The sequence below is a fragment of the Hyperoodon ampullatus genome, assembly GCF_949752795.1.
Source record: "Hyperoodon ampullatus genome assembly, chromosome: 15".
NCBI lineage: Eukaryota > Metazoa > Chordata > Mammalia > Artiodactyla > Ziphiidae > Hyperoodon > Hyperoodon ampullatus.
The window spans coordinates 64453274-64481149 of record NC_136928.1 but is presented as its reverse complement, the minus strand read 5'-3'; the positions used below and the strand labels follow the sequence as shown (position 1 = coordinate 64481149).

General features: G+C 47.6%; 1 protein-coding gene across 1 annotated transcript in view; it reads right to left on the bottom strand.

The window, feature by feature from the left end:
* Positions 1–362: 362 nt before the first annotated feature.
* The window catches only part of CAPN13 (calpain 13), a gene marked incomplete at its 3' end in the record, with an annotated part of 68967 nt that continues 41453 nt past the window's right edge, over positions 363–27876 (bottom strand). Inside the window, 16 exon segments of the mRNA XM_079720717.1 lie at positions 363–446; positions 1171–1277; positions 2771–2862; positions 15290–15350; positions 16327–16509; positions 17139–17345; positions 18037–18112; positions 20098–20166; positions 21768–21827; positions 21925–21981; positions 25102–25130; positions 25133–25157; positions 25511–25547; positions 26578–26719; positions 26722–26746; positions 26749–26781. Coding sequence (XP_079576843.1) covers positions 363–446; positions 1171–1277; positions 2771–2862; positions 15290–15350; positions 16327–16509; positions 17139–17345; positions 18037–18112; positions 20098–20166; positions 21768–21827; positions 21925–21981; positions 25102–25130; positions 25133–25157; positions 25511–25547; positions 26578–26719; positions 26722–26746; positions 26749–26781 — 1287 coding nt within the window.

The window sequence follows — 27876 nt, the reverse complement described above, 5'->3', positions numbered from 1 at the left end:
TTAACTGCCACGTTCTTCCTTGAATCAACTCTCTTGCTTCTTATCTATCCCACACATTTTACTAGATTAATCTACCATAAACTCTACTTTCATCATATCACTCCCTTGTTCAAACAATAAATTGTTATCTTCTAATATAACAAAACAAAACAAGAGTATTTACCAATGTCATCCATTCTTTATGACAAAAAAGGGCAGAAATGAGATGAGAATTCAAAGTCAGACAGAGGATGGGGCAATTCTGCAGAGATGGCAGCTCAGATGGCAAGGTCCAACCAGGCTGGCTGGAGGCTCCTTGCTGAGCCCACACTGGGTACTTGTGTGGGAAGGAACCTTTGGAAGGCGGATGCTTTGAAGCTGCATTAACTGTGACCATCAGGGGGCAGTGTTTTACCATGTCCTGCTCGGTCCAAGAGACTGTTTTCTGAGCACTGAAGACAGTAAATCTTTTAAGGGAACAGAGGGGTGTTTAAAACAAGAGTCTAAGTGTGGAAAAAAAAGAAAGATGTATCAGTCTGGACTTGAAATTGATCCCTGAATGCAGTCATTCTATTGTTTTGCCTGTGTCTTCTCTTACTCGGCAGTTAAACAGTTGCCACAGCTATGAAGTTGGAGAATTATGTCTCCGTGTGGAGCCGCTTTCACATGGCCCTTCTCCCATGGTCCAGAGTTGTTCATAACCTTAGAAACCCTCTGGGGGCATTCGGTGGACTCAGAAAGAATGGTCTAGAATCTGGCTAGGGATGCCGCAGCCTGTGCAGCCTCAAGCCCATCCATCTTCCTCTCCACTGTCCTCCACCTGGCTGCAAAGTTGGCCCGCCTGCCCTTTCTGCATCTAACTGCTGATATTCAGGCATCACCTGCTCTGCTGCAGCCCAGTGCCGCTGCTCTACTCATTACTGACCACTCCGCTGGGATACTAAGCGCTTTTGGCTTGGCTGGAGGATGGTTAATCAACAACGTTGTCAGAGTGATGGATTCTTCCAGGATTACAGCTAATTAGCTTGTTTAGAGGTAAAAATCAACTAGGACATCAGTTCTCCGGGAGCTGGAAGGAGGGGAGCAGTGAGCTGGGAGGTGGTGGGGAGGGATCTCAGCCATCCAGGGCAGCAAGCGTGGGGCTGGGGGGGGTGGGGGAGGGGTGGCGGGAGGCCTCTGACCAGAGCAGACCTTAAGCTTGAATTCATCGGGCATTTCATAGCCATCCTGGTTGCTGCAGCTCAGAGCATTTCTACCATTCAGCGGAGCTGCAAAAGCAGTGAGTCCTGAAAAGTCACCTGAGGACCACAGGCATCGCTTGAGAGCTTTAAAAGAAAAAAGCAGATTTCTAGGTCTAGCACCAGACTTTCCGGATCAGAATTTCTGAAGTTTTTTAGAAAAGCTATTCCTAATTTTTATGCACAATGAAGTTTGAGAGCTACCACTCTGATTGGTGTCCGGCAAGCCAGCATTTCCACTGGCAACAGATTTCAGATGATTGGGTCTATGGCCACCACCCCGATCAACGTCCATAGACCCCAGTCTTCCTCCTTCTGTTTTGGTTTTTTTTTTAACTTTTTATTTTATGTTGGAGTATAGTTGATTAACAATGTTGTGTTACTTTCAGGTGTACAGCAAAGTGATTCAGTTATACATATGCATTATCAATTCTTTTTTTTAAAATTAATTAATTAATTAATTTATTTTTGGCTGCAATGGGTCTTTGTTGCTGCGCACGGGCTTTCTCTAATTGTGGCGAGCGGGGGCTACTCTTTGTTGCGGTGTGCGGGCTTCTCATTGCGGTGGCTTCTCTTGTTGCCAAGCATGGGCTCCAGGCACACGGGCTTCAGTAGTTGTGGCACGTGGGCTCAGTAGTTGTGGCTTGCAGGCTCAGTAGTTGTGGCTCACGGGCTCTAGAGTGCAGGCTCAGTAGTTGTGGCTTGCGGGCTTAGTTGCTCCATGGCATGTGGGATCTTCCCGGACCAGGGATCAAACCCGTGTTCCCTGTGTTGGCAGGCGGATTCTTAACCGCTGCGCCACCAGGGAAGCCCATATATGTACCTATTCTTTTTCAAATTCTTTTCCCATTTAGATTGCTACATAATCTCCTGATTTCTGTCTTGTCCTCACTCTCCTATCTTATTTGTCTGTATTGCTCCCTGCCACGCTTCATTTGTTTGCCCCTGTCTGTCTGAATCATCCTCCCCGCCAGCTCTCCATCTCCATCTGCTTGTCGTTCCCTCTCCCCCCATTTTTCTCTTTCCCCTGTGCTGACTATTGTCTGTTGGCCCCTGACACTCTTTTTTTTTTTTTTTTTTTTTGTGGTACACGGGCCTCTCACTGTTGTGGCCTCTCCCGTTGCGGAGCACAGGCTCCGGACGCGCAGGCTCAGCGGCCATGGCTCACGGGCCCAGCCGCTCCACGGCATGTGGGATCCTCCCAGACCGGGGCAAGAACCCGTGTCCCCTGCATTGGCAGGCGGACTCTCAACCACTGCGCCACCAGGGAAGCCCCACCTGACACTCTTTATACCCCCTTTCTATACCCTCTCCCATTTGGCAGGGGCTGGAAGCCTGAGAACTACCTTTGGAAGAGTCCCGGGTATATTTTAAGTCCCACCAGTGAGATGCATGTATGGTTTGGAAGGCAGCAGAGAGGCAGAGCCTTACTATTCTGCCTCTGGCAGGGGGGGCAGACACGTGGGCTTCAGCAGATGTGAGGGTTTGTCCTGCAAGTCACCTGCTTAGGCCTGCAGGCAGCTGTGACCGTTTCTGGCCACTCCCTGTCGTACCTGGTGAGGGTGGCGGCGGCGGCAGCAGCTTCTTGGTTCTCTGAAAGCTAGTGGTGAACCTGGGAGTTGGTGGTGATCGTGTCTGGCCTGTGCTGCTCCAGCAAATCCAACAACTTTGTGAGTAACTCACTCCCTGTGTTAAATACGTCCTTTTTGATATACCTTGACTGGTTCCTAGTTTCCTGCCTGATGCTGCCTGATATACTCTCCGTTCCTCCCTTCCATTTAACCTTTTCTTCTGTTCCACACTCTCTGCCCTTTCCCTATTCCCAGCCCCTCCTCCTGACTGGCTATTATGTGAAACTGAAAGTTTTAAATGTTTAGATTTGGATAAGTTATATTATCTCCATTCTTTTTTTTTTTCCCATTCTTAATTAAAAACATAGGTGAGTTGAACATTTTTTGAGGTTGGAAAACCCCTCGTTGAACTGAGTTGGCTATATCTGAGGTCCTCCTGGATTCTGTCCTAGTGGGTCAGGGCCCTTGATGGAGCACAGGGGATGGGGGAGGGAAGAGGGAAAGCACAGGCGTGACATGTGCTGCACTGCTCCACTGTAATCCTGCCTCTGTCCCCGTTGGGCCTGGAGGTGGTAAGAACCAAGGAACCGATTTCTGTTCTAGGGAGAAGCAAGACTGATGTCACCCCAATCCACTGGGTTTGCACGTAGAGCTGCCCTCTGGGCCTGGGTTTCCCCGGTGTGTGTGTTTGTGTACACATGTGCCCTTTCAGATGTCCACTCTCAGCAGGGCAACCTCCCGTCTGGGGAAGCAGGCCTGTCCTTTGTGTTCCTCCACTTGGGGGCTGCTTAGGCCCAGCTGCTGCAGAGGGCACAGTCACTGAGTCAGGGGACTTGGGTTTCAAAGCATGTGGCTGGAGCAGCAAAGTGTGCAGGTGTGTTGGACTTTCTACCTGGAGGTACAGGTGAAGGTCATCTCTGAGTCCTGCCAAAGCAGCCCGTTCATTTTTTTGAGCTGTCTATTTTTTAAAGCAGAGTCTGCGTTGACCAGTCGGGACCAGTGTTTTGCATGCAGAAAATCTTATGTAAGAGGGCAGTCTGATAGCCCAGGACTTGGGGTCTTCAGGCATTAGCTCTGTCTACCTCTGAAGTCCATGCTGATAACCATGGCCATCTATCCTGGTTAGCCAAGCACAGGGCCAGGAGGCCCAATGATGTGGCCCAAGCTATGCCGTGTGTCTAACCCTGCTATGCTACTCAAATGATTGCAAACACTTTGCAGCAGTTCCTGTGAGAGGCAGGTTAGTTGGCTGTGTGTTTGTTCCTTGTACCAGGATGCATCCACCTCCAAACGCTAACTTAGTACCTGAGTATGGGCGTTTGCCTGATGGCACACCCCTGCCCATGCCATCAACCTTCTGATGGTTTCTTCTCAGAAAGGTCACACTCTGGCAGTTTCTTGCCCTCCTATTCTCTTGACACACTCATTTGCTAGGATTCCCTCACTGGAGAGATGCTTCTAGGAATGAGTTCTCAAATGTCAGTTCTCCTAAGTGGGGTCTGGCCTGGTCACTCTCTGGAAGCTCTTCTATACTCTGGTGGGGCAGGATATTTTAGAGCTATCTGATGACCATTTTATGGATTAGGAGCAAGGGAGGCGTCCACCTTGCTGGCTGGATTTCCCCTTCCCCAAAGGTATTTTTCATCCAGAACTAAGATCCTATTTGTCACGGAGTTGAAGACCTGTATTTTACCACCTGGCTGTGAAACAAGGTTCAGATATCGGAGAGTATGACTAATTCTGCAAACACCCAACGGACCGTCCCGATGTCACGCACAGCACCCTGTGGGCGGGCAGACTGGGAAATGACTGGGTTGATGGGAGGGGAACCGAGGTGCAGCTTCTCCCCTGCTTTCCCACGAGGGATCATCCTCTGCTTCCTTCTCCTGGGATTCCAGGCTGGGGTTATGAAGTATTCACATGACCTGTTCTATGATCTTGGGCTCACCAGAGCTTCACCCAGCTGAGGACCTGGCCCAGGATCCTCGAAGGCAGCTTTGACTATGTTCCCAGCAGGGCAGGCTTTGATGTATCACACCTATGGGGGCAGCACAGCCCAATGGAACAAGAGCCAGATTCTTGAGTGATCACTGGAAATTTGTCTTAGAGAAAGACACAGATGCTCAAATGCAAAAGGTCCAGGGTGAGTAAAGAAGCTTTTCCTTCGAGTGACTACAGAGGCCAGGCCCCATTCCCACAGATGCTGTTCAGGTCCACCAGACAATAGAGGGAGCACGTGTACCACTACTGGCAAGGCTGGACCAGCTCCATCACACCCATGGCTCCAATGGATGGCAATGTCCCTACTTTATTCTTCAAAATTCCCCAGAGGCACCCTACCCACCTACTCTGCCCTGTCTGAGCACAAACCATAGTCCATTTAGCACCTGAGTGCCTGCAGCAAAGTGGAGGGGAAGTCACTTCCTCTGACCCCCTGGACAGGATGGAAGGGCTGAGAAGAGGGGCAGCTAGAATAACTACAACTCTGTCCTCTGGTCTAGCTGAGCTCTGGTGTGCTGGCTGTGGACCCCTGGGGAATAGTGGCTGTTCTCGAGGGCTTATCTCTTGGATTCAAGTGATATCCCTGCATAGACATTTTTTTCTACAACTATATCAAACATCTTTCCTGCCTACCTGGTAAGGAAGCCACCTCAACTGTTCTTCTCTGTCTCCCTCCTCTTCTCTTGAGTCTTAAACTCTTGTCTCTGAGATTATTTGCTAGATTGCTTATTTATTTTTCATAAAGTTTCAGCCCAAGGTACATAATTTAAAAATTCAAGACATTCATACAAAGCATGAAGAAAAAACAGCAGTTCCCTGCCCCATTCCTATCCAAAATTCCTCTCTCCAAACTCTTTCTTCTGAACTCTTTACTTCTAAATAATATTTTATATGGTTACCCCTTGACTTATCAATTTTAAATGGCTACTGACTCCTCATGATGGAAGATGGGGCTGGGGTGCTCTTAACCTCACTTTCATGCCTGTATCTTCTCTCCCTCCATTCTCTAATATATTATGTCACATTTTTTTTTGTTAAATCAATACTCAATTTTTATTTTATTCTGCTGAGTGAAGAAAAACTCTAGGTTCATATTTCCTTTCTTCGAAGAAGTCTTTGTTCTTCCAGGAGTTAGCAATTACCTCATTTACAAAATCTGCTTGGGGCTTCCCTGGTGGCGCAGTGGTTGAGAATCTGCCTGGCAATGCAGGGGACACGGGTTTGAGCTCTGGTCTGGGAAGATCCCACATGCCGCGGAGCAACTAGGCCCGTGAGCCACAACTACTGAGTCTGCGCGTCTGGAGCCTGTGCTCCGCAACAAGAGAGGCCGCGACAGTGAGAGGCCCGTGCACTGCGATGAAGAGTGGCCCCCGCTTGCCGCAACTAGAGAAAAGCCCTCGCACAGAAATGAAGACCCAACACGGCCAAAAACAAATAAATTAAATTTAAAAAATCTGCTTGGTCTATGTCATTATCCTAATAATCCTTCCAACCCTCCAGCAGAAATTCAAAATCCTTCGGAACACTATTTTTCCCATGATTAAATGATTAGATAAAACTACTGGTTCCGTTTTTCCCATAGGTCGCTTTTCCTGCTCCCTGCTGGGCTTCTGGCTCTCGTTCAGCTCTGCAGCTCTGGCCTTTGGACTTCCATAGTGAGTGAAGGATACAGTGCTGGACCTCCTGTTTCCTGGATTCCAACTCTTTCTCCATCTTCGTTTATGTCCTTGGAGTTTTCATGTTATTGTCCTAGTTGGATACATTTCTCTTTAAAAGCTAGCTCTGGAAAGCTGCACACCCTAGGGGTGAAAGGTGCCTGGTAATCACCAGGTGTATGTTTGCCAAAGGAGGTGGGGAGTTTTCCTAACACCAGAGGTAAATCCAGACTCTCAGCTCTCAGAAAGAATTTCTTTGGTCTGAAGGCTGGAGAGACGGATTTATTAGGATAGAAGCAGACCCACTCTTGTGAAAACTGCTGTTGGTAAATCAGCAGGATCAGGGCCACCACTGCCCATATTTCACCCTCATGCAGAGTAGGAGGAGGTGGCCCCTTCCTTCAGACACTTTATTTATGTGTAGTGGGAAACTGTTCTAAATGCTAACTTTGTTAGAATAAGGCACTTTACTGCCATATTGACAGTAGATCAACGTGAATGTAGATGACATCAGCTAGACAAACTCTCAGCAGGGTGTGACTTGCAGTGTAGGAAACCTCTAGACTCTGAAATCAGTTAAGATAAACACAGCCTCAAATGTCCAAGGACCGCACACAAAAGCACAGAGTATTAGCATTCTTTAAAGTAAGAATTCAATACTTTTAAACAAATTTAACATAAACATTGCCCCCAGTGTGACAACTGAAGTGTGTGCTTTGTTCAAAAGAAACAGATATGATGAGAGGGGAGGAAGAGGAGTTGTCTGGTCGGTTTTAATATCGTAGTTTACTAAGTCAGAGGAGAGCAGATGGGATGAAGATGAGAGAGAGGAACAAAAATGTTCTCACAATGGGAATACACCCCAGCTTTCCTGGTGAGTCCAAGGGCAGGTAGAAGCTTCTTGTACACAGTTTGTAGGAAGCAGCCCAGAACGGGTAGACTGGAGAAGGGCTTCAGCAACCCCAAGTCTCTGGGGAGAAGCTCACATAGCTCATCTGACAAGGCCTTCACTAGTTCCTGTGACTGCTTCCTGGCATGGAGGACCAAATGAGCAAGGCGAGGGAATCCGCCTCTGGATTGAGTGTTGGCCAACAGTGAACCTGGGAGTGATGGGAATCCTGGAAGAAAGTAACTTTGACTTTGTAATAGCAGAGTAAGGGAATGTTGGCCAGAGTTGAAATGATCCTGAGACTTAGGGAAGCAGATTTCAAAAGAGTGAGAGGATCAATGGGTTAGACAATAGCCTTTATAAAAGAATATAGGTCATGATGTATTGGAGATTATAACAAGATAATCGTAACTATCTGCTCTCCAGTAATCCCAATGGGCAAGAAAATAGAAATAGCTGAAATAGCAGGAAGATGTGGGTTTAAGACAATATTTACAATTTTAACAACGTTTCCATCCCATTTACAAAAGTTGGGATGAGAACAAAACAGAGGAAGACACAAACCTGAAAGGACAATTTCTTTCAGTCATTTTGGAAATCGCTACTGAGTGCTTTCTCCACATGCTAAGGAGATAGCAACAAATAAGACATACCTAGGCTTATAGTGTAGCAGGGAATACAGACATCAAGACAGTAATTAAAAGTGTGCTGATTTAGCAAACTACAAATACAGGGGAACTTCCTCAACTTGACAAATGGTATCTACAAAAACCCCAGAGCGGGACTTCCCTGGTGGTCCAGTGGTTAAGACTCTGCACTTTGACTGCAGGAGGTGCAGGTTCCATCCGTGGTCAGGGAACTAAGATCCCACATGCTGTGTGGTGCAGCCAAAACAAACAAACAAAAAACAAAACCCACAGCTAACATCATACTTATTGGTGAAAGACTTGGGAGTTCTCTCCCAAGATCAGGAACACAAGAATGTCTGCTTTCTCCACATCTACTCAGCATTGTATTAGAAGTTCTAGCCAGGACAGTTAGACAAGAAAAGTAAATAAAAGTCATCCAGATTGGAATGGAGAAAATAAAACTATCTCCATTTGCAGATGACATGATTTTATATATATATAAAACCTAAGGAATCCCCTAAAAAACTATTCGAACTAAGAAATAAGTTCAGAAAGGTGGCAGAATATACAAAAATCAATTTTACTTCTATACATTAGCAATGAATAAGCTAAGAGTGAAATTATGTATAATAGCATCAAATTGAATAAAATGCTTAGGAGTAAATTTAACAAAGGAAGTGCAGGACTTCTACACTGAAAACCACAAAATGTTGTTGAAAGAAACTAAATAAGATCTAAAAATAATGGAGAGATATCTCATGTTCATGGATCAGAAAATGTTATGTTGTGAAGATGGCAATACCCCCAAATTGATCTACAGATTTATGTGATTGCCATAAAAATCCCAGCTGCCTTTATTTTCTGCAGAGTTTGTCAAGCTGACCCTAAAATTCATATGTAAATGCAAGGAACTCAGTCACCAAAACAATCTTGAGAAAGAAAACCAAGTTGGAAGACTCACACTTCTTGATTTCAAAACATACTACAAAACTATAGTGATCAACAGAGTGTGGTACTGTCAAAAGGATAGACATTAAGATAATGGGATAGAATTTAAAGTTCAGGAATAAATCCTTACATTATGATAAACTGTTTTTTGGAAAGGGTGTCAAAACAATAAAATGGGGCAAATAATAGTCTCTTTAATAAATGGTGCTGGGACAACTGGATATACAGGAAAAGAATGAAGTTGGACCCCCTACATCACACCATATACAAGAATTACCTCAGAATGGATCAAAGACCTAAATGTAAGAGCTAAACTATAAAACTCTTAGGAGAAAAACATAGGAGTAAATATTCATGATCTTGGGTTAGACAATGATTTCTAGATACAATAACAAAAGTGTAAGTGACAAAAGAAAAAATAGATAAGTTGGACTTCATCAAAATTAAAAACTCTGAAAATGATATCATCAAGAAACTTAAAAGACAACCTGCAGAATGGGAGAAAATGTTTGCAAATCACATAGATGATAAGGGACTGGTAACTAGAATATATATATAAAGACCTCTTACAACTCAGCAACAAAATGATAAATAACCCAGTTTTAAAAACAGACAAAGGATTTGAACAGACATTTCTCCAAAGAAGATATACAAATGGCCAGTAAACAACAAAAAGGTACTCAACATCATGAGCTATCAGGGAACTGCAAATCAAAATCACAATGGGATATAACGTCATACCCTCTAGGATGGCTATAATAAAAAAGACAATGAAAAGTGTTGGCGAGATGAAGGAAATTGAAGATGATTTAAAGAAATGGAAAGATATCCCATGCTCTTGTATTAGAAGAATTAATATTATTTAAATGACCACACTACCCAAAGCAATCTACAGATTTAATGCAATCCCTATCAAACTACCCAGAACATTTTTTACAGAAGTAGAACAAATAATCCTAAAATTTATATGGAACCACAAAAGACCCCAAATTGCTAAAGCAATCCTGAGAAAAAAGAATAAACCTGGAGGTATAACCCTTCCAGACTTTAGACAGTACTACAAAGCTACGATAATCAAAACAGCATGTTATTGGCACAAAAACAGATACATAGATCAATGGAACGGAAGAGAGAGCACAGAAATAAACCCACATACCTATGGCCAATTAACCTATGACAAAGGAGGCAAGAATATACAATGGAGAAAAGACAGGCTCTTCAACAACTAGCACTGGGAAAACTGGACAGCCACATGTAAAACAATGAGATTAGAACATTCGCTCACATAAAACTCTGAGAAGAGAACATAGCCAGAATACTCTTTGACATAAATCATAGGAATATTTTCTTGGATCAGTCTCCTAAGGTAAAAGAAATAAAAGCAAATAAATGCTTTTGCACAGCAAAGGAAATGAAAAGATAACCTATGGAATGGAAAAAATATTTGCAAATGATACGAATGACAAGCGGTTAATATCCAAAATATACAAACAGCTCATACAACTCAATATAAAAAATAGGCAGAAGACTTCAATAGACATTTTTCTAAACAGGACATATAGATGACAAATAGGCACATGAAAAGACACTCAACATTGCTAATTATTAGAGAAATGCAAATCAAAACCACAATGAGGTATCACCTCACACCTGTCATAATGGCTATCATCAAAAAGTCTACAAATAACAAATGTTGGAGAGGATGTGGAGAAAAGGGAACCTTTATACACTGTTGGTGGGAATGTAAATTGGTACAGCCACTATGGAGAACAGTATGGAGGTTCCTCAAAAAACTGAATATAGAACTATCATATGCTCTAGAAATTCCACTCCTGGGTATATATCTGGAAAAAATGAAAACTCTAACTCAAAAAGATTCATGCACTACAAAGTTCATAGCAGCACTATTTACAATAGCTGAGACATGGAAGCAATCTAAGTGCCCATCAACAGACGGCTGGCTTAAGAAGGTGGGGTATAGATACAACGGAATATTACTCAGCCATAAAAAAGAAGGAAATTCTGCCATTTTCAGCCATGTGGATGGACCTAAAGAACATTATGCTTAGTGAAATAAGTCAGACAGAGAAAGACAAACACTATATGATATTGCTTATATGTGAAGTCTAAAAAATAATATAAATGTATGTATATGCAAAACAGAAACAGACTCACAGACATAGCGTCTGTGGTTACAAACTTGTGGTTACCAAAGGGAAGCGGGAAGTGGGGAGGGACAAATTAGGGGTATGGAATTAACAGGTAAAAACTACTATATACAAAATAGATAAGCAACAAGGATACACTGTGTAGTACAAGGAATTATACCCATTATCTTGTAATAACCTATAATGGAATATAATCTGCAAAAATACTGAATCACTATGCTGTACACCTGAAACTAACACAGTATTGTAAATCAAGTATACTTTAATAAAAAAAGTGTTGCCGATAATGTGGAGACATTGGAACTCTCATTTAATGCTGGTAGGAACGTAAAGTGGTGTAGCTGCTTTGGAAAACAGTTTGGCAGTTGCTCAAAATGTCATACATCAAGTTACCATATGATCCAGCAATTCTATTTCTAAGTATACAAATGAAATGAAAACATACATCCATGCAAAAACTTGTACACAAACATTCATAGCAGGATTATCTACAAGAGTCAAAAAGTAGAATCTACCTAAGTGCCCATCAACTGATGAATGGATGAATAAAATATGGTATACCTGCAAGGTGAAATATTATTTGGCACTAAAAAGGAATGAAGTACTAATACATGCTACCACCTGGATGAACCTTGAAAATATTATGTTAAGTGAAAGAAGTCAGTCACAAAAGACCACATATTGCATGATTCCAATGATATAAAATGTCCAGAATAGGCAAATCTATAGATTCAGAAGTAGATTACTGGTCACCTAGGACTAAAGGGATGAGGCAAAAATAGGACTTGACTGCGAATGAGCATGGAGTTTCTTTTTGTGGTGATGAAAAATGTTCTAAACTTACATTGTAGTGATGGTTGCCAAGCTCTGTGACTATGCTGAAAACCACTGAGCTGTATACCTTAAATGGGTAAACTGCATGCTATGTGAATTATATTTCAATAAGGCTCTACAAAAAAAAAAGGAAGGAGTGAGCAACAGCAACAAAAGAGTGTTTTGAATGTTATGATTGGGGAAGTGGTTTACATGAATAAATAATATGGAAACCCAATGGGGCCAAGACATGAAGGATCAAGATTGAGGTAACTAACCCAGGGCTGGGAAGACAGTAAGGGCAAAGGGCAAGGTTGGGAAAAGAATGAAACGCTGAAGGAAATAAAAATATCTGATAAGGGGTTAATATCCAAAATATATAAAGAACTCATATGACTCAATAGAAAAAAAACCCAATCTGATTTAAAAATGGGCAGAGGATCTGAATAGACATTTTTCCAAAGATGACATACAGGTGGCCAACAGGTACATGAAAAGGTGCTCAACATCACTAATCATCAGGGAAATGCAAATCAAAACCACAATGAAGTATCACCTCACACCTGGTAGAATGAGTATCATCAAAAAGACAAGTGTTGGTGAGGAGGTGGAGAAAGGGAACCTCTGTGCACTGTTGGTGGGAATGTAAATTGGTGCAGCCACTATGGCAAACTGTATGGAGTTTCCTTAAAAAATCTGTAATAGGCTCTGGGTGTCTGCTCTCCAGAGGACACCGAACCAACTCCTAGTACCATCAGACACACCCACCACTGGAGTGGGCACAGCATGCCACCTTTTACTTGTGTCAAGGAAGACTGTGAGCTGTGGGTCTTGCCCTCAGAGGAGGGCCTCCCATGACCAGCTGCCTGCACACTGTCCGCTGACTGCCCAGCTGGTGATGTCCTTCTGCCTTGAAGTTTCGCTCAGTCCATCCAAAGTACTCCATGTGAACGATGACCTCATCAAGAGCCCACAACATTGGACAACAACTCCTAACCATTCAAGACTCAGTTCCTAGGCTGTCTCCTAGAGAGACATCACAACTTCCAGGCCAACTTAGTTGTACCATCATCTTTGCGTGAACTTCTGTGTTAGCTTTCACTACAGAGTATTGCAATTGATCTATTATATTCAGTATTTACATTTCTGTCTCTTTCACTCCATAGCAAGACCCTCCAGGGCAATGACCAAGTCTGATTTCCCTAAAGACCTGTATGTTCAGCTGTCTATAGGAGATCTCCATATGGGTGTCCCACAAGCACATCACCATATCCAAAGCTGAACACATCTGAAGAATCCCCCTTAGTGTCCATACAGCACCCAAGCCTCTTTCATTGCATCTTGTATATTAGAGTGTAGTTTCCTATTATAGAACTATCTCTCCCACTAGACAGGGAGGAACTGAGGGCAGAAACCATGCAGATTTCATTTATCTCTGTATCCCTGGAGCCCAGCACAGTGCCTCTCACATAGGTGTTATTCAATAAATGGTCACTTAATTGAAAAAAATTAATAATAGAACTATCATATGATCCAACAATTCTACTTCTGGGTATTTATCCAAAGAAAATAAAAACACTAACTCGGAAAGATACAGACACCTTCCTGTTCATTGCCACATTATTTACAGTAGCTAAGACATAGAAACAACCTACTGATACATGTCCATCAATAGACGAATGGATAAAGAAAATGTGGTATACATATATACATACAACAGAATATTATTCAGCCATAAAAAAGAAGAAAACCCTGCCATTAGTGACAACATGGATGAACCTTGAGGGTATTATGTTAAGTGAAATAAGCCAGAGAGAGACAAATACTGTATGATTTCACTTACACGTGGAATCTAATAAAAAACCACAAGTGAATTCATAGATACAGAGAACAAAGTGGTTGCCACTGGTGGGAGGTAAGGGGGTTGGTCAAAATGGGTGAAGGTGGTCCAAAGGTGCAAACTTTCAGTTATAAGATACAGAGGTTTGGGGGCTGTTAACATACAGCATGGTGACTATACTGTGTTGTAGATTTGAAAGATGCTAAGAGAGTAGATTGTAAAAGTTCTCATCACAAGAAAAAAAATTGTAACTATGTGAGGTGATAACCAAACTTATCATGGTAATCGTTTCACAATACATACATACATTAAAGCATTATGTTGTATGTCTAAAATGAACACAGTGTTAAACATCAATTATATCTCAATAAAAAGAAATTTTAAAAAGAATTCTAAATCCTTCCCTCATAACCTCCAGGCCACACTCTTTCATGGATGCCCCCTGTTCTACATGACTTGGATGAAATCTGCAGCATTGGCCTTGAAACCCATGGGCCAAGCAGCTGAGCCTTGGCTCACATAGAGAAGGGCTCTGTAATCTCTGGGGAGGCTGCCCCCAGGGAGAGAGTCTTGTGTGCAGTTCCTGGAGGGGAAGATGCATTGTGCCCCTGGGAGGAAATGAGTCTAAAGCTGTGTCATCTTATCTGGGCTCTGGGGTCTGCTCTGCTCCTGGCTTCAGTTGTACATCACCAGGTTCATCCAGTGAGAAATAAGCATCCTCGTTACAACACAACTTTAAACTAGTTAGCTTAACACAGAGCAGGGCAAATGGTACCCTCTTCCCTTGAAATATCTCAGTCTAGTCTCATCAACCTTTTCCAGCTAATTCCAACCCAAGCAGGAGGTCTCGGCCCTCTATTACAGCATATCTTCCGCTGCTCCCTGAATAGCTGGGCACTGAGAGGGACAGCTGAGGTCAACCAGCTGGCTGGGCCAGGAGGCTCTTTCTAAAAACTCACCAGGAGTAAGTTTAATGTACAGTGAGCTCATGGGGCTTCCCTGGTGGCACAGTGGTTAGGAATCCACCTGCCAATGCAGGGGACACCGGTTCAAGCCCTGATCCAGGAAGATCCCACATGCTGAGGAACAACTAAGCCCCTGCACCACAACTACTGAGCCTGCACTCTAAAACCCGCAAGCCACAACTACTGAGCCCGCACGCCTAGAGCCCGTGCTCTGCAGCAAGAGAAGCCACTGCAATGAGAAGCCGACACACCGCAACGAAGACCCAACACAGCCAAAAATAAATTAATTAAATAAATAAATTAAAAAAAAACAGTGAGCTCCGCAGATGTTCCTTAGTTCCCTCCTGGATTTATGGCTCCCACACAATCCTCTGCTTTATGAAGCTATTGGAAAAAATAAAATCTGTCTGCCAGGATCCTAAAGCAGCCTTGGCAGCCAGCAATATATAAAGGCAGTAATTGGAGGCGGGGGGCTGGCAGCTTGGCCGGCCTTTGACAGACTGTTCAATAACCTCAGGGAGAGAAATGCCCCCTGAAATCAGGTGAGGAGAGGTAGCCTGGGGTTGTGCCCTGTCTCTGTGAGGGGAAGGTACCTCATCTCCATTTCTGTCAGGTAGAGTCCTTTTCCATCCTTGGAGAGGTTCTGGAATGCTTCTAGGGTAAAGAGGAGGAGAAGAATCAGGAAAGGCCTGGGCCCACGTGCGATGAAAGCCAATGCGGTGACTCTGTGGGAAGCCCTGGAGTGTGCTCGGCCTCCCCTCCATTTCTCTTTCCAGCCAAACTCTACACCCGTGGGACAGCTCAGGCTCAGCCCTCAAAACAGCCCCCTGACTGCTCTGCCCGACACGCCCCTGCCCCCTGCAGCTTCCTTACACTTTGTACTCTCCACACTTGGCTGTGGGGATGCGGGGGCTTGTTTTAGCAGGTATCTCGGGGCACCTCCCTTGTCCAGCTGCGAATTCTCTGGAGCAAGACTGTGCCTCTGGCTTCTGCTTTACCCTCCCAGCGTTCTGCTCTCTCCACCTTGTTAATTGCCTGCCTCAGAGCTGCAGGGTTAGTGTAACATGGCAGGGGCGGTGCAAGGATGTGAGCGGAGGCCAGATCCCACTTCGACCTCAACCACAACAGCTCCATTTGGAGCTCTATTGTGGCTTGGGGTTTCACGCGAAATGTCATTTAAAACAAAGGGGTGTGCTGCTAAAAAGTGTCACAACCTCTGGCCTACATAGCTGGTTTTCTGAGGCCTTGTGGGGGGACCTACTGCTCCCACTTACTCGCTGTGTGTGTGCAATCCTTCAGCAGGGATCAAACCATTCGCCGCATGACTAAAGAGTAGGTTTAAACCATAAACACAATCTGGAGAGGGGCCACAGCGCTTTAACCTGGTTCCTAAGAGAGGTGCTAGTAGGATGATGAGGAAATGAGCGATCTGGGGTGGGGGAATGTCCTGGGGAGAAAAGGGTGCAGAAGGGAGGTTGGGGACTCCAGGCAACTATGCCATCACACAGGCTAACGGTGGCTCTGTCCCTTGGGACGAGCCCAGGCCTGGGGCTGGAGCGCGTTCCTGGTCCCCTCCTGTGTTCTTTGGTCACTGTGAAGGTCTCCAGGATGGCCCCGGGGTGACACTTACTTGTCATGGCTTCAAGCCGCATCAGGATGCAGACCAGGCTGGGGAAGCTGACCCTGCCTGTGCTGTCGCTATAGCGGAGTCTCATGAGATCCGGCCGCTCATTGGTGACGGAGATCCCTGCAAGGAAGTCAGGGACACAGGGGGAGCCACTGAGTGGGGAGGAGGCCGGGAGTTGGGGTGGTCCTGTCCTCAGAGCGGAGAGCTCAGGTGGTGGCCTCAGGTGGACGGGAGAGAGCTGCCTCTCCCTCTTCGAGTCCTGTGATCGTGCGCGTCTAGTTGTGAGCTCCAGGGGGACACTGACCACAGAACCAACAACGGCAGACTGAAAATCAGGGGGGCCTGTGCACCCCGGTGAGCCAGCAGAACACTGTAAACCAAACCATCCATCAAGGGGACAAGCCTGGTGGCCTGTGGGCCCCATACAGCCAGAGACATGTTCAGTTTCTCCTGCAGAGCTAATAAAATGTGAATTTGAAAGCCTTTAGATAGGGCATGCCTCTGCAGCTTGCATGTTCTCAAACTGCCCCCTCAAGTCACATCAGCTCTGTTGCCCCTTTCAGTTACCGGACTGGCCCCTGACAGCTTTTCAGCCAAATTCCAACTATTCTCTTTCTCCCTTTTATTATTCTGGAGTCATTAGTGAGGTTCTCCTATAAAGGTTCCCTCTTTCACTGGCCATTCAGTGGTTCTCAGAGTGTGATTCCCCAGACCAGGAGCTTTGGCCTCACTAGGGAACTTGTCAGAAGTACAAATTCTTGAGCCCCACCCCAGTCCTCCTGAAGCAGAAACTTTGGGCAGGTGGTGAGGCTCACCAATCTGCACTTTCACAAGCCCCCGGGGGTCCTGACTCAGGCTCAAGTGTGAGAACCACAGCCCTCGGCTGTGAAAACGTAAGGCGAGCATAGAGGCTGAAGCCGAGGTGCGGGCAGCAGCGCAGGTTTCTACCCGCTCAACAGGCTGAGAGCCCCTGGGAGGGAGACCCGTGGAGGCTGCCCTTTCAGCAGGGGACCTGCTGGAGCCTGATTTTACATTTTATTCAGGAAGGTGGCAATTTCCTGACTTAACCTTTTTGTGAGCCATTTCCCCCATGGGTACAGTGAGGATAATGATCCCTGTCCTTCCCAAGTTCCAGAGCTGTTGAGACAATCAAATGAGGTGACGTGAGTGCAAGTTCTTGCTGAAATATGAAGCATCTGCGCCCTGCGGTGTTATTATCATCCTCCCAGGACTGAAAGCTCTTGCCTCCTTGAAGCAGACAGAGGACATTTGATTTCACTTAGCCCCACACCCTCTGTAAAGAGAGCGCATCAGCCCACCTGTGGGTATTTAACCCCGATGGCCCGGATGCTGAGATGGAAGCATCTTCAAGGCAAGCTAGATTTCTGGTAGGGTACCAACCATGCGGGGTCATTTTTACACAATTAGAGCTGTGCTGGGGAGAGAAGGCAACCAGGAGAATTGACTGGCAGGCGAGAACTCAGGTGGGGGAGGGTGGAGTCTGCGTCTGGAGCCAGGAGGCTCACAGACCCAGTGTAAACCAGGGGAGGGCACAAACACTGTGCTCTGCTTTCTCCCCGCCATGCCCGGCACCTCTCTACCAGCCTTGCCTACAGCATGCTGGGGGCGAAGGCAACACGGGGGTGAAGGCAACACACACACACGCGCGCACGTGCACACACACACACACACACACACAGTCGCCTGCTTTACCTGTGTCCTTTATGGCCTTCCACAAATCCGAGCTCAGGAAAACTCCAGAGTTCTTCCGGGAGTTTTGGAAAACACTCTGATATGGGAGAAAAAGCAAGAAGCCCATGTGAGCCCCAGTGTCCACCTGGGAGAGGATGTCCTGGGTACCTGGGTAGAGGGAGGTCCCGATAAATCTCGTTCCCAGCCCTGGAGGTTGCTTCACTAAAACACGAGTGGGCCCAGCTCAGAGGTCGGCAGGGTGCATAGCTGAGGCCGGGGGGCGGGGGGCGGTGGGTGGGGAATGGGCTCTGCTTGATAAAGCTGACTGCCTGGCCATCAACTGCGGGGCGGCGGGTCCCTCTCCCAGGCCCGCACCTTCCCCCCGCTCCCCCAACCTGCTCTCCTTCCTCTTCCTCACCCCCTAGACTGGGCTCCTGCCGCCCCGGGAGGCTTCCTGCTTTCCAGGGAGGTAGAGAGCTCCCTAGAGTTTGCCTAGGGTGGGGTTAATAGCACAGGCGTTACAACCAAATCGCTGAGTATAAATCCCAGCTTGACTATTCACCAGCTGTGTAACCTGGGTCAAGTGACCTAACCTTTCTAGGCCTGTTTCCCCCTCTGTAGCACAGGGCCAATTACAGTACCTACCTCATAGGTTAGTTGCAAGGAGTAAACGAGCACATCTTTATAAAGCGTTTAGGGGCGTGCCTTGCATGGTAGTGAGTGCTGTGTAGGCGGCACTGAAGGCACGTGAGAACTGAACCTGGGCCCAAGCACGGCCGTGGTGTGGAGTCACCTGAACACCCCGATTTTGTACAGGGCGGCTCTCCGTTTGCCCGAGACTTTTCTCCCTCCCCCTAATTCTCACTTGAACCCTCAGGCTCCTCCTGCTTCCCAGGTGGGGACACAGGTGGGTGAGTAACGTGCCTTGAATGAAGCAGGAACCCGGGACTCCTAATGTTGGCCTATGCTCAGCTGCTGCCCAGGAGCTGTTTTAAAGCAAAATACCCCGAAGCAGGTGTGCAGCTGAGGCAGATCGTGGGAGCCAATTACTGTGAAATAGCGGCTTGACAACTTTTTTCTAGCCTTAGTTGGCTTTTGTGAGTTCAGAGACTTAGCGTGTTCTCAGTTAGGTACGGACTCATTCATTCAGTCACGCATTCGTTGGGTCATTTGTTCAGCACTCTTGAGTGCCTTCTGTGTGCTGGACACTGTGGAAGGCCCTGGGGCAAAGGATGAATATGAGGGATTCCTGCCCTGGAGGACCCTGCAATCTAATGCGAGGACTGTCAGCCATTGCAGTGCCTGGTGAGAAACCAAATGACCCCAATCAGGGATTAGGTGATATAAATAAATAATATGTAAATAGAAAGTGTTTTTATTTTATTGTTGGGGGTTCAAGTGTTAGAAGCTGAAGGGGGCTCCCTGGGTCTTAGGGGGGCGGGCAAGGCCCCCAGGGGAGGCCCCTCAGGGAAGGACTTTTGGGGCTGAACCCGCAGGCTGGGTGGGCATCAGGCAGGCTCTGAGTGCAGGGACGGGAGAACAAGGAGTCTCATAGCTGGGGTCCGATGGGGTGAGCGGGATGAGGGAAAGGGCTTCTCCTGGACCCCAAAGTGGGTCCCAACTCACAGGATCTTATGTATAGCTGATGAGTTTCGACTTTGTCCTGAGACAACAGTGAGGCCACACTGAGGCCACAGACCACAACAGTGATTCTGATGTATGTTCTGGCAGATGGAGGGGAAGGGGATGGGGTGAACTAGCAGCCGAGGGGATGCTGCAGTGGGCCCGGGGAGAAATGAGGAGGGCAGTGCTAGCTGGCAGTTTTAGCTACAGTCACTGTGACCCGTTTCTCCTCCAGCCTCCTAGAGCGGTCCTCAGCCTGCCACCTGCGCGGGCATTGCCTCGTACCTTCTAGTGGTGCATGTACAGATCCCTAAGCAAAACAGGGGCCCTCCTTGAGGGTGGGGGTGAGTTTCCTCTCCTTTCATAGCCCTCAACCCTGGTGTAGGATCGGGCTACCCTGTAAACATATGCTAAACCAGACAGAATAAGAGTGCTAGTCAAAAGGGAACACGCAGGTACCTGGCAGTGGACAAGACGCCTCCACAGCCTTGAAAACTCCTCTTGGTCAAGCCGCCCATTCACCTTCAGCTGGTGGGGAGTTAAGAGTCAAGCAGTCCTTCGTGCAGTGAGCAGAGCAGCCCCACCCACCAACGAGTAACACAGTCCAGTGTCACCTGGATGTGGCCCTACACCAGCTGGCTCTTGCTGTATCTGAAAGGGACCTGGCTTAGATTTATTTCACAGGGAAAACAATCAATTGGAAGGAGAAGGCAGCCCTGAGAAAGGAGAGCCAACAACACTTGCGCCCAGGGGAAGAGAGCGAGCCCCAAACACAGCCTTCACCCGTTGGGGTGGGGCCCCTGGCAGGGGGGAGTGGGGAGTAGCTGGGGGGAGGAGAGCGCCTTGCAACTCCGGAGGCAGCACGAGAGGTGAGCGCACCCGCTAAGTGTGCGCCGGTGGATGGACCGCGTTCTGTGTATTCAAGTCAGCCCTGGTCACTCCGTAGGATGGGTTTAATGAAAACTAATGAAAACAATGGATCTCTGAGGAACTGGAGGGGAGCTGGTGGGTGAGCAAGGGGAAGGGTAGAAAAGACCTGTCTGCTTGCAGGGGTCCTGCAAACATGACCTCCCCTAGGGTTGCCTGCCCCAGGATGTGGGGCTGCCGAGGGCCATTGGACTTATCCGCAGGGGTGAGCAGTGTCTCTGGGTGATTCCAAGCCACAGCCAGCAGAGACAGGGCCTGACTGATGATTTCATCACGAAGGCCTCTTGTTTGACAATGGCTGGCTTCACATCCCCAGTTGAGCCTTGTTAAGAGTGAAAGAGCCAGGGGATCCGTGTCACCCCAGGGAGACCGTGCACACCCAAGGGAAGAGCTGCAAGGCAGCAGCTGGGGGATACGCCCACGAGGAGCCAGAGGGGAGGTGGGACGGGCAGGGGAGAAACAGCTCAGGGGAGAGTGGAAGTCAGGATGGGAGGCAGGAGACCCGGGGTTGGGTCCCAGCCCTGCCACTTGTGGCCACGGAACATGGGCAGGTCACTGCACTGTTCCAGCCCAGTCTCATCTGCAAGTGCAGCACAATAGTAATAATGGGGTGTAACTGCCGTGCAGACCAAAGAGTTTTCTGCAAGGGTTGGTGGTTGTTATCTTTATTGAACTGGGGGCTTTGTGGGCAAGGAATTTAAATAGTGAGGACTCCTCCAGTGGTAAGGAGAGGGATGTAAGGACGATAGTTCCCACTGGTGCTACAAGGAGGCAGTGAAGGATAATGTTAAAACAGACTTTGGAGGCTGAAAACTCCAACTTCAAATCCAGACAAATTCTGACTAGCTGTGTGATCTGGGCTGAACCCTTGTTTCTTCCATTGGATCATGGGACAATACTTCTTATATCACAGGGGTTATTGCAAGAATTACGAGGAAAAAAATATATATCAGTACAGTTCTTGGCACGCAGTAGACGCCTGATAGGTGGTAAGTTTTGTTATTGTTGCCGTGGCAGTTCTGGAGAGCGAGTTGGTGCAGAATCCCCAGGAGCCCAGGCTCTTTGGTGAGCCCTCAGAACCGAGAAAGAAAATAATGAGGGTGAGAAAAGTGTTCCCCAGTGTCCTAAATAGACCCCTGGGGAAGCCCAAGGAGCAGACAGTCTCTTAGAGCTGGGGGAGGGGGGATGACTGCAAAGGATACATTCGTCAGAGCCACAACGCTCCGGCACTCATCCAAAGAGAATGTGTCCCCTGGAGGTCCTGAGGGGGAGAACAGGAAGGACTGAAATGTCAGAGAGGGTGGCATAGGACTGGCGTGGCCACGGGGATGGGGTTGGGGCCAGCAGGTCCCTCCTTACCTTTAGGAATTCCTGGTTGAGAAGGCTCTGGACCTGGGTAGCATCAATGTCCGGCCCCTGATCCAAATGAGGAAGGGATGCAGGAATCACATCGGTGCCCAGAAGCAGAGGGGCACACCTGCCTGAATGTAAAAGCACTGGGATTTCTGAGCACTTAGTTCCCATCTCATCTTTGTCATGAAGCCTTCCCTCCCTCCCTCCCTCCCTCCCTCCCTCCCTCCCTCCCTCCCTTCTTTTTTTTTGGCTGCATGGCATGACTTGCCAGATCTTAGTTCCCCGACCAGGGATTGAACCCGTGCCCTCGGCAGTGAAAGCGTGGAGTCCTAACCACTGGACCACCAGGGGATTCCCATGAAGCATTTCCTGATTGCTCCAGGCCCTGGTGATAACTCCCTTCCTGAACATTTGTAGTGCTGATTACTCCTGACATTTGATACCTGGTGTGGGTCACCTTGCATTTCTCTCTCTATTCATTACTGGGCTGAAAGCTGTGTTTGCTTCCTCCCCACCATACTTGGCACTTGGGAGTCCCTCAGGAGAAGTATTGTTGAATGAATCAGTTCAGCCCTACAGGTGTGTTCCCCCATCTGCTTCCAGAAAGGAAGTGACAAGTTGCTCTAATTGAGCACATAACTTAGCATTAGTCTTCCCAACCACAGAAGCAGAAAGGGAGACATCATGGTTTTCCTCGGATAAAAAACGGGAAGCAGCTGAGGTTGAGGGGAGAGAAACTTTTCCTGGCCTGAACTTCTGAAGGTGTTAACTGCCTTCACTTTTCTGTTGGGGACACTGGCCAGTTTTATGGGCAGCAGATTCCGTGACGATTTGACAGAGAAGCGGAGCTGTTCTCCATGCAGCTGTTTCTTTCACCCAGCCTGGTAAAAAGCCGAGGGCATGATGGGACATCACCACGCTGGGGAAGCTTTTCCACGGGAGAAGGAGTTGGAGTGAGGGCTCCCAGCAGGTGGCTAGTGGCCTGGCACTAGGTCAGAAGGAAGGAGGTGCCTCCTTGGGGTCTTCTGAGAACCACCACCACACAGACAACAGATAAGCAGTCCCCAGGGTGGCCTCACCACCCAGAACAGAAAGCAAAAGCAGCCCTACAGTTTGTCCTTACTGGAGTCCTTTAGCTGGAAAAATTACCCCCAGTGATGTCACCAGTGCAACACATCCTGCCAGCATCTGAAACTGGCCCTTAGGTCATCCCTCCAACGTCTCACTGGTTGGTTACGTCAGGGAAGTTGGTGTTGTGTGCCCGCCATCAACTGAGTTTTTTCCTCGAAAGAATCATGGCACCTCACTATAAAGAGCAGTTGCCATGGTGAGGAATGCCAACTTACATGGAGTCACATGAGAATGTAAGCAGCTGTGGGGCATGGATCACATCCCCCACCCTGGGACAGCCCCTGACCTGGTCCCTGCACCCAGTAAACACCAGAATGTTGGAAGAGATGGGGCTAGGAATGGAGATAAAGGTTTTCTGAACAAAACGCCCAAAGAATTGCACGTTGGCCTCTACCACCTCAATGGAAGATGCCTAAGGACTGATGCTCTGCTTTCCTTGGAACATCCTAGGGTATTTGTACATGTCTGCTGATTGAATAAATGATAGATGATGGATGTGGCCTGTCCCAAAGGCTGAGTGTGTCCTTCCTTATCCCACAGGCGGAGCCTGGGTTATGGTACCACCACCACTACTATGGCTGATAAAGGGGTACAAGAGATTGGGAGACAGGACAGAGTACATGGACGAATATTTGGCTCTCAACTTTCTTTTGAGGACACAACCTCTGAGGATAGTTTTCAGGTTGTGCAGAATGATACCAGGTTGGCCCTGCTCAAGGGTGTCCACCAAGGGGTGAAAAGAAGTTGGAGTCCAGTCTGGGTTCTACTCTCGAGCCATGCACCCTGGCACAAAGCTCCATCTCTCTTCTATTCTAATTCCTACAAAGGCCTCATGTGGGCTGCCAGTTACCCTCTATGAGAAGACATTTGGTTGTTGTTTGGAAAAGTCCTGATTAGGGAATCTGTACCACTTATCATATGACAAATTATATTTTGTATTTCAGAGGTGCAGGTTCATGGACCATGTTGAGGACTTTGCCACCTGCCCCTGAAGGAAGCTTGGTCTCACGTATCTTAATCTGGTCCTGCTGATCACCTAGGGGAAGGGACCTTAGCTAGAGCATCTGCTCTGGGGAAGTGGATCTGTCTTAACTCAGTGCAGATTGATTGAGCACCTTCTCTGTGCCAAGGACAGTGATAGTTATTGGGGACAAGGAATGCGTACGATGTCATCCCTGCCTTCAGAAGCTCACAGAGTGGGGACATTCACCATAGTAGATCCTGTTTTGCATCAAGTGAAGTGCTTTCTGAGTCAGCCCAGATGTGGGCCTGAACCCTGGGCTACTGTTGATTTCAAGGACGTTCATACTGAGCTGTTCCCTATAACATGTACTCTCATGCCAGCCACATTCTTCATCTCTCCTTATTTTTATCTCTGGGCCCAGGCTACCTGAATAACTTCCCTTTGGCTGCCTCCTGGTTACCAATGCCCTGTTAGCCTTCTCAATGCCTAGCATCTTCCTGTCCTTGGCCCCTGCCTGCCCGAGGCCGGCACGGTACACACGATCATCTATATGGCTTTCCGCTTCCCACACCGACATGACGACTAATGGTAAAAGGCCCAGCGTGCAGAGCCCTTGGCAGCTGTTTTTTTTCTTGACAAGTCAAGGAGTTCTTTATAACGGCTTATTAAACCATTAGGAAAATCCCTGGTGCACGTAGGTGGCTTGGCAGGAAGCAGGCTGTTGGTGCTTTCTGAAGCTGGCCAGCTCCCAAGAAGATGGATGCCATCGTTGGTGGGAGATGGCAGAATGGGAGAAGGAAGACTTCAAGGGGTATTGCCAATTGCTTGTTTAAAGATTTAAAAAGCTCACTCCCCTATAATCAGGCGCTTCCTTTCCAAACTACACTTCACCCCAGATGTCACCCAGGTGGGGCACCCCGTCTCTCCAGATCAGCTCTGGACATCCAGGGAGAGAGGCTGACACGACCACCCATCAAGTCATCTTCCTCTCTCTATCCTGATAAGAACCTGGGAGAGGTTTCCTTCCCTCTGGCCCCTCCATCACCTGTCCTATGTAGGGCCCCTCACCGTCATGCTAAGTACTGTACCTGCTGAGCGTATTTGTAGAAAATGCTTCATTGGGAGGCACTTCTGGATGACTTGCCTGGATCTAAGGAAGAAGAGCCAACATCAAATTTCTGGGGAAGGAGGCTGCCTGTCTGATACGGTGAGGGCCCCAGAACCTTCCACCTGGATCTGAGACAGAGGCTTCATCCAGCAATTGGATCAAACCTTTCTGGGGAATGGGAATTTGTGGAAGGAAGATGGTTGGGTCCAGCCTGGCCTTCAAGGCCTGGTCTTCTCACCTCATCCCTGCCCCTTTGAGTCACCAGCAGCCCATTGTGGTATCTGTGCTTTCATTGGTCAGTGGCGAGGCAAGAAGGAAGGAGATAGGAGCTCTCGGGGAGGGGACGTGACCCAGTGAAGTTTGCCAACCAAGCCTTGCCACACACTTACCTGCAGTGGTCTGAGGTTGAGATTATCGTCCAGGTTCCTAGAAAATCAGGGGGACAGTGTGACAAGGATGACCAGCTCACTATTCAAAGGAGGCTCACGCTTACATGTGGCAGGTACCCCTGCAGGCATTGGGCATCTACGCCAAGGACACATGTGGAGAGCCCTCAGCACAGCAAGCTGTGAAGTGGGCAGCCATGGCAGTCAGCAGACAGATGAGCATCGTGACCTCATGTCCAGTCTTTCGGGTGGCCCTCCCCTGGTCTTCAAATCATTTTGTAAACTTCCTTTCACAATCAGATATATGTGTATTGTCACCCCCATTGCCAGGATGGCAAATAAGATTGGTCTTAGGTTCAACTCTGAATGGTGGCACAGTGACCATCTGGCATACTGGACTGAGAAGGCCTCGTCCATGCTCAACTGTAAAGACTGCCATGATTGTAGTGATGTCTGCCTCGGGGCCAAGAAGGCATGAGGTGCCCAGCAGGGTGTGTGCTTGTTGATCCCAGTCTTCAATGCAGTGAAGACCCTCCACCATCAGACTCTATCACTCAGGCCCATCTCTCGCTGTCTCCCTGATGTACCCCACATTCTGTCCGCATTTCAGACAATTGCCATGCATGCCACGTACCACCTTCCTGTGTGTATGGACAACATCGCTCATTCTTCAACGAGCCCCATGCTCACCCACTTCCCTGCTTCTGCTCATGCCTTTTTCCTCCACCTGCACTGCCTTCCCCTGGGAAACACTGTTAGGTTTTCCATCGAGGACTAGCTCACATTCCATGTCCCCCAAGAAGCCTTCCTCTGTCCCTCTTGCCGGGAGGGAATCCCTCCACTCTGTCCTCCCACACGCCCCTGCACTGCCGTCAAGCAATGGCTGCATCCTGTTTGTGGTCTACTTATTGGTTCACAGACTCTCTCGCCCCCACTTTGTGCTGAGCATCTTGAGAGCGGGGGCCGTGCTGTGTCCCCTGCTAACAGAGTGTGTTGCTGCACAGAATGATGCAATGCGTTTTTATAAAATTAAGTAGAATAAAACGTTTAGAATCCCAGAAGTTCTGTACCTGTCACTGTCTGGCATCTTTAGGAAGATTCGGAGCAAGAACTCAACTGCTTCTCTGCCTGCGGAGACAACCACCACATAGGTCCCAGGGCTCAGGCTGAAACACTCTGTAAGGTTGCATGTGGTTTCAGAAACGATGCCTTCTCAGCAATTCTGAATTTGGAAAAAAAATTGTGGACAGCAATCTCTCTCGGAAATGCTGGAACTGGAAGAGATGTGATGATGGTAAGAAACCCCTCTGTGCATGGGCCCCGGCTACCAGGAGAGACCCCTACCTCCCAGACCCCTCTCCATCCACCAAAACAGCACTACAGGCCCTGAAAAGGGAGACACTGCTTACCCGAAGTCTCGAAATGCAATAGAGTTCAGACTGTTATTTAATATAGATGCTAACACTACAATGTATGGGGGGAAATATGATACATGGTTTTACCTCATTAAATCTTACAGCATCCTGGGCTTCTGGGTTTATCTGCCTGCTTATATACAAAGACGAATCATGAAAACTAGTGAGATTGTTCCAATACTGAATTAATTCAGTAATTCAAAACGTAATTCAGTATTGGAATTTGGAGTCCTTTCTCTCTGGACCCTTTTGCAAAGCACTCCTTGGACCCCTGCAGCACTGCAGGGCTGGAGTCCTTTCACTCCCTCCATTTCTTCCTTCCAGTAAAGCCCTGAAATGCCTTCTCACTGGAGAATAATAGGCCCTGATCACTTTCCTTTTATTTCAATATTTTCTTAGAGATAAAACAATAAATATCATGCAGTTCCTATTACCGGACGTCACATACATATTACATGATAAAAACCCCTTACTAAATAAATTTTCCCCAACACAACTGAGATGGGGATTCCATTTAGAATGGTCACGCAGCATGAAATGATTGCTTGTGAGCTCTGCCTTGGGGGGAAACAAGGAGATGGAGAGAGGGTCTTTTCAAGGGGTGGGGACCAGGCTGGGCTGCACGCTGAGGCTACTGTTGCTGGTGTGCATCGGGGCGCTGGGCAGAGTCTCCAAACTGATGCTGCTGACATGATCAGCAGTGCCAGTGTCTCTGGAGCCTGACTTGCTTGGGCCTTTCTGGCAAAAGAAATGATGAGATCAGTTCTTCTCCAGACAGCCAGCACTGTTCTGCGTGTGTGTGTGTGTGTGCGTGCACACGTGTGCACAGGGGGAGGCACTGTGTACAGACGTGTGTGGGCTTTGAGCCTCCTACAATCACAAGACCTGACCCTCTATTTCTAGGGATGCGGCTCATGCCTTTTATTCGATCAAGTCCTCACCTCGTTCTCCAGG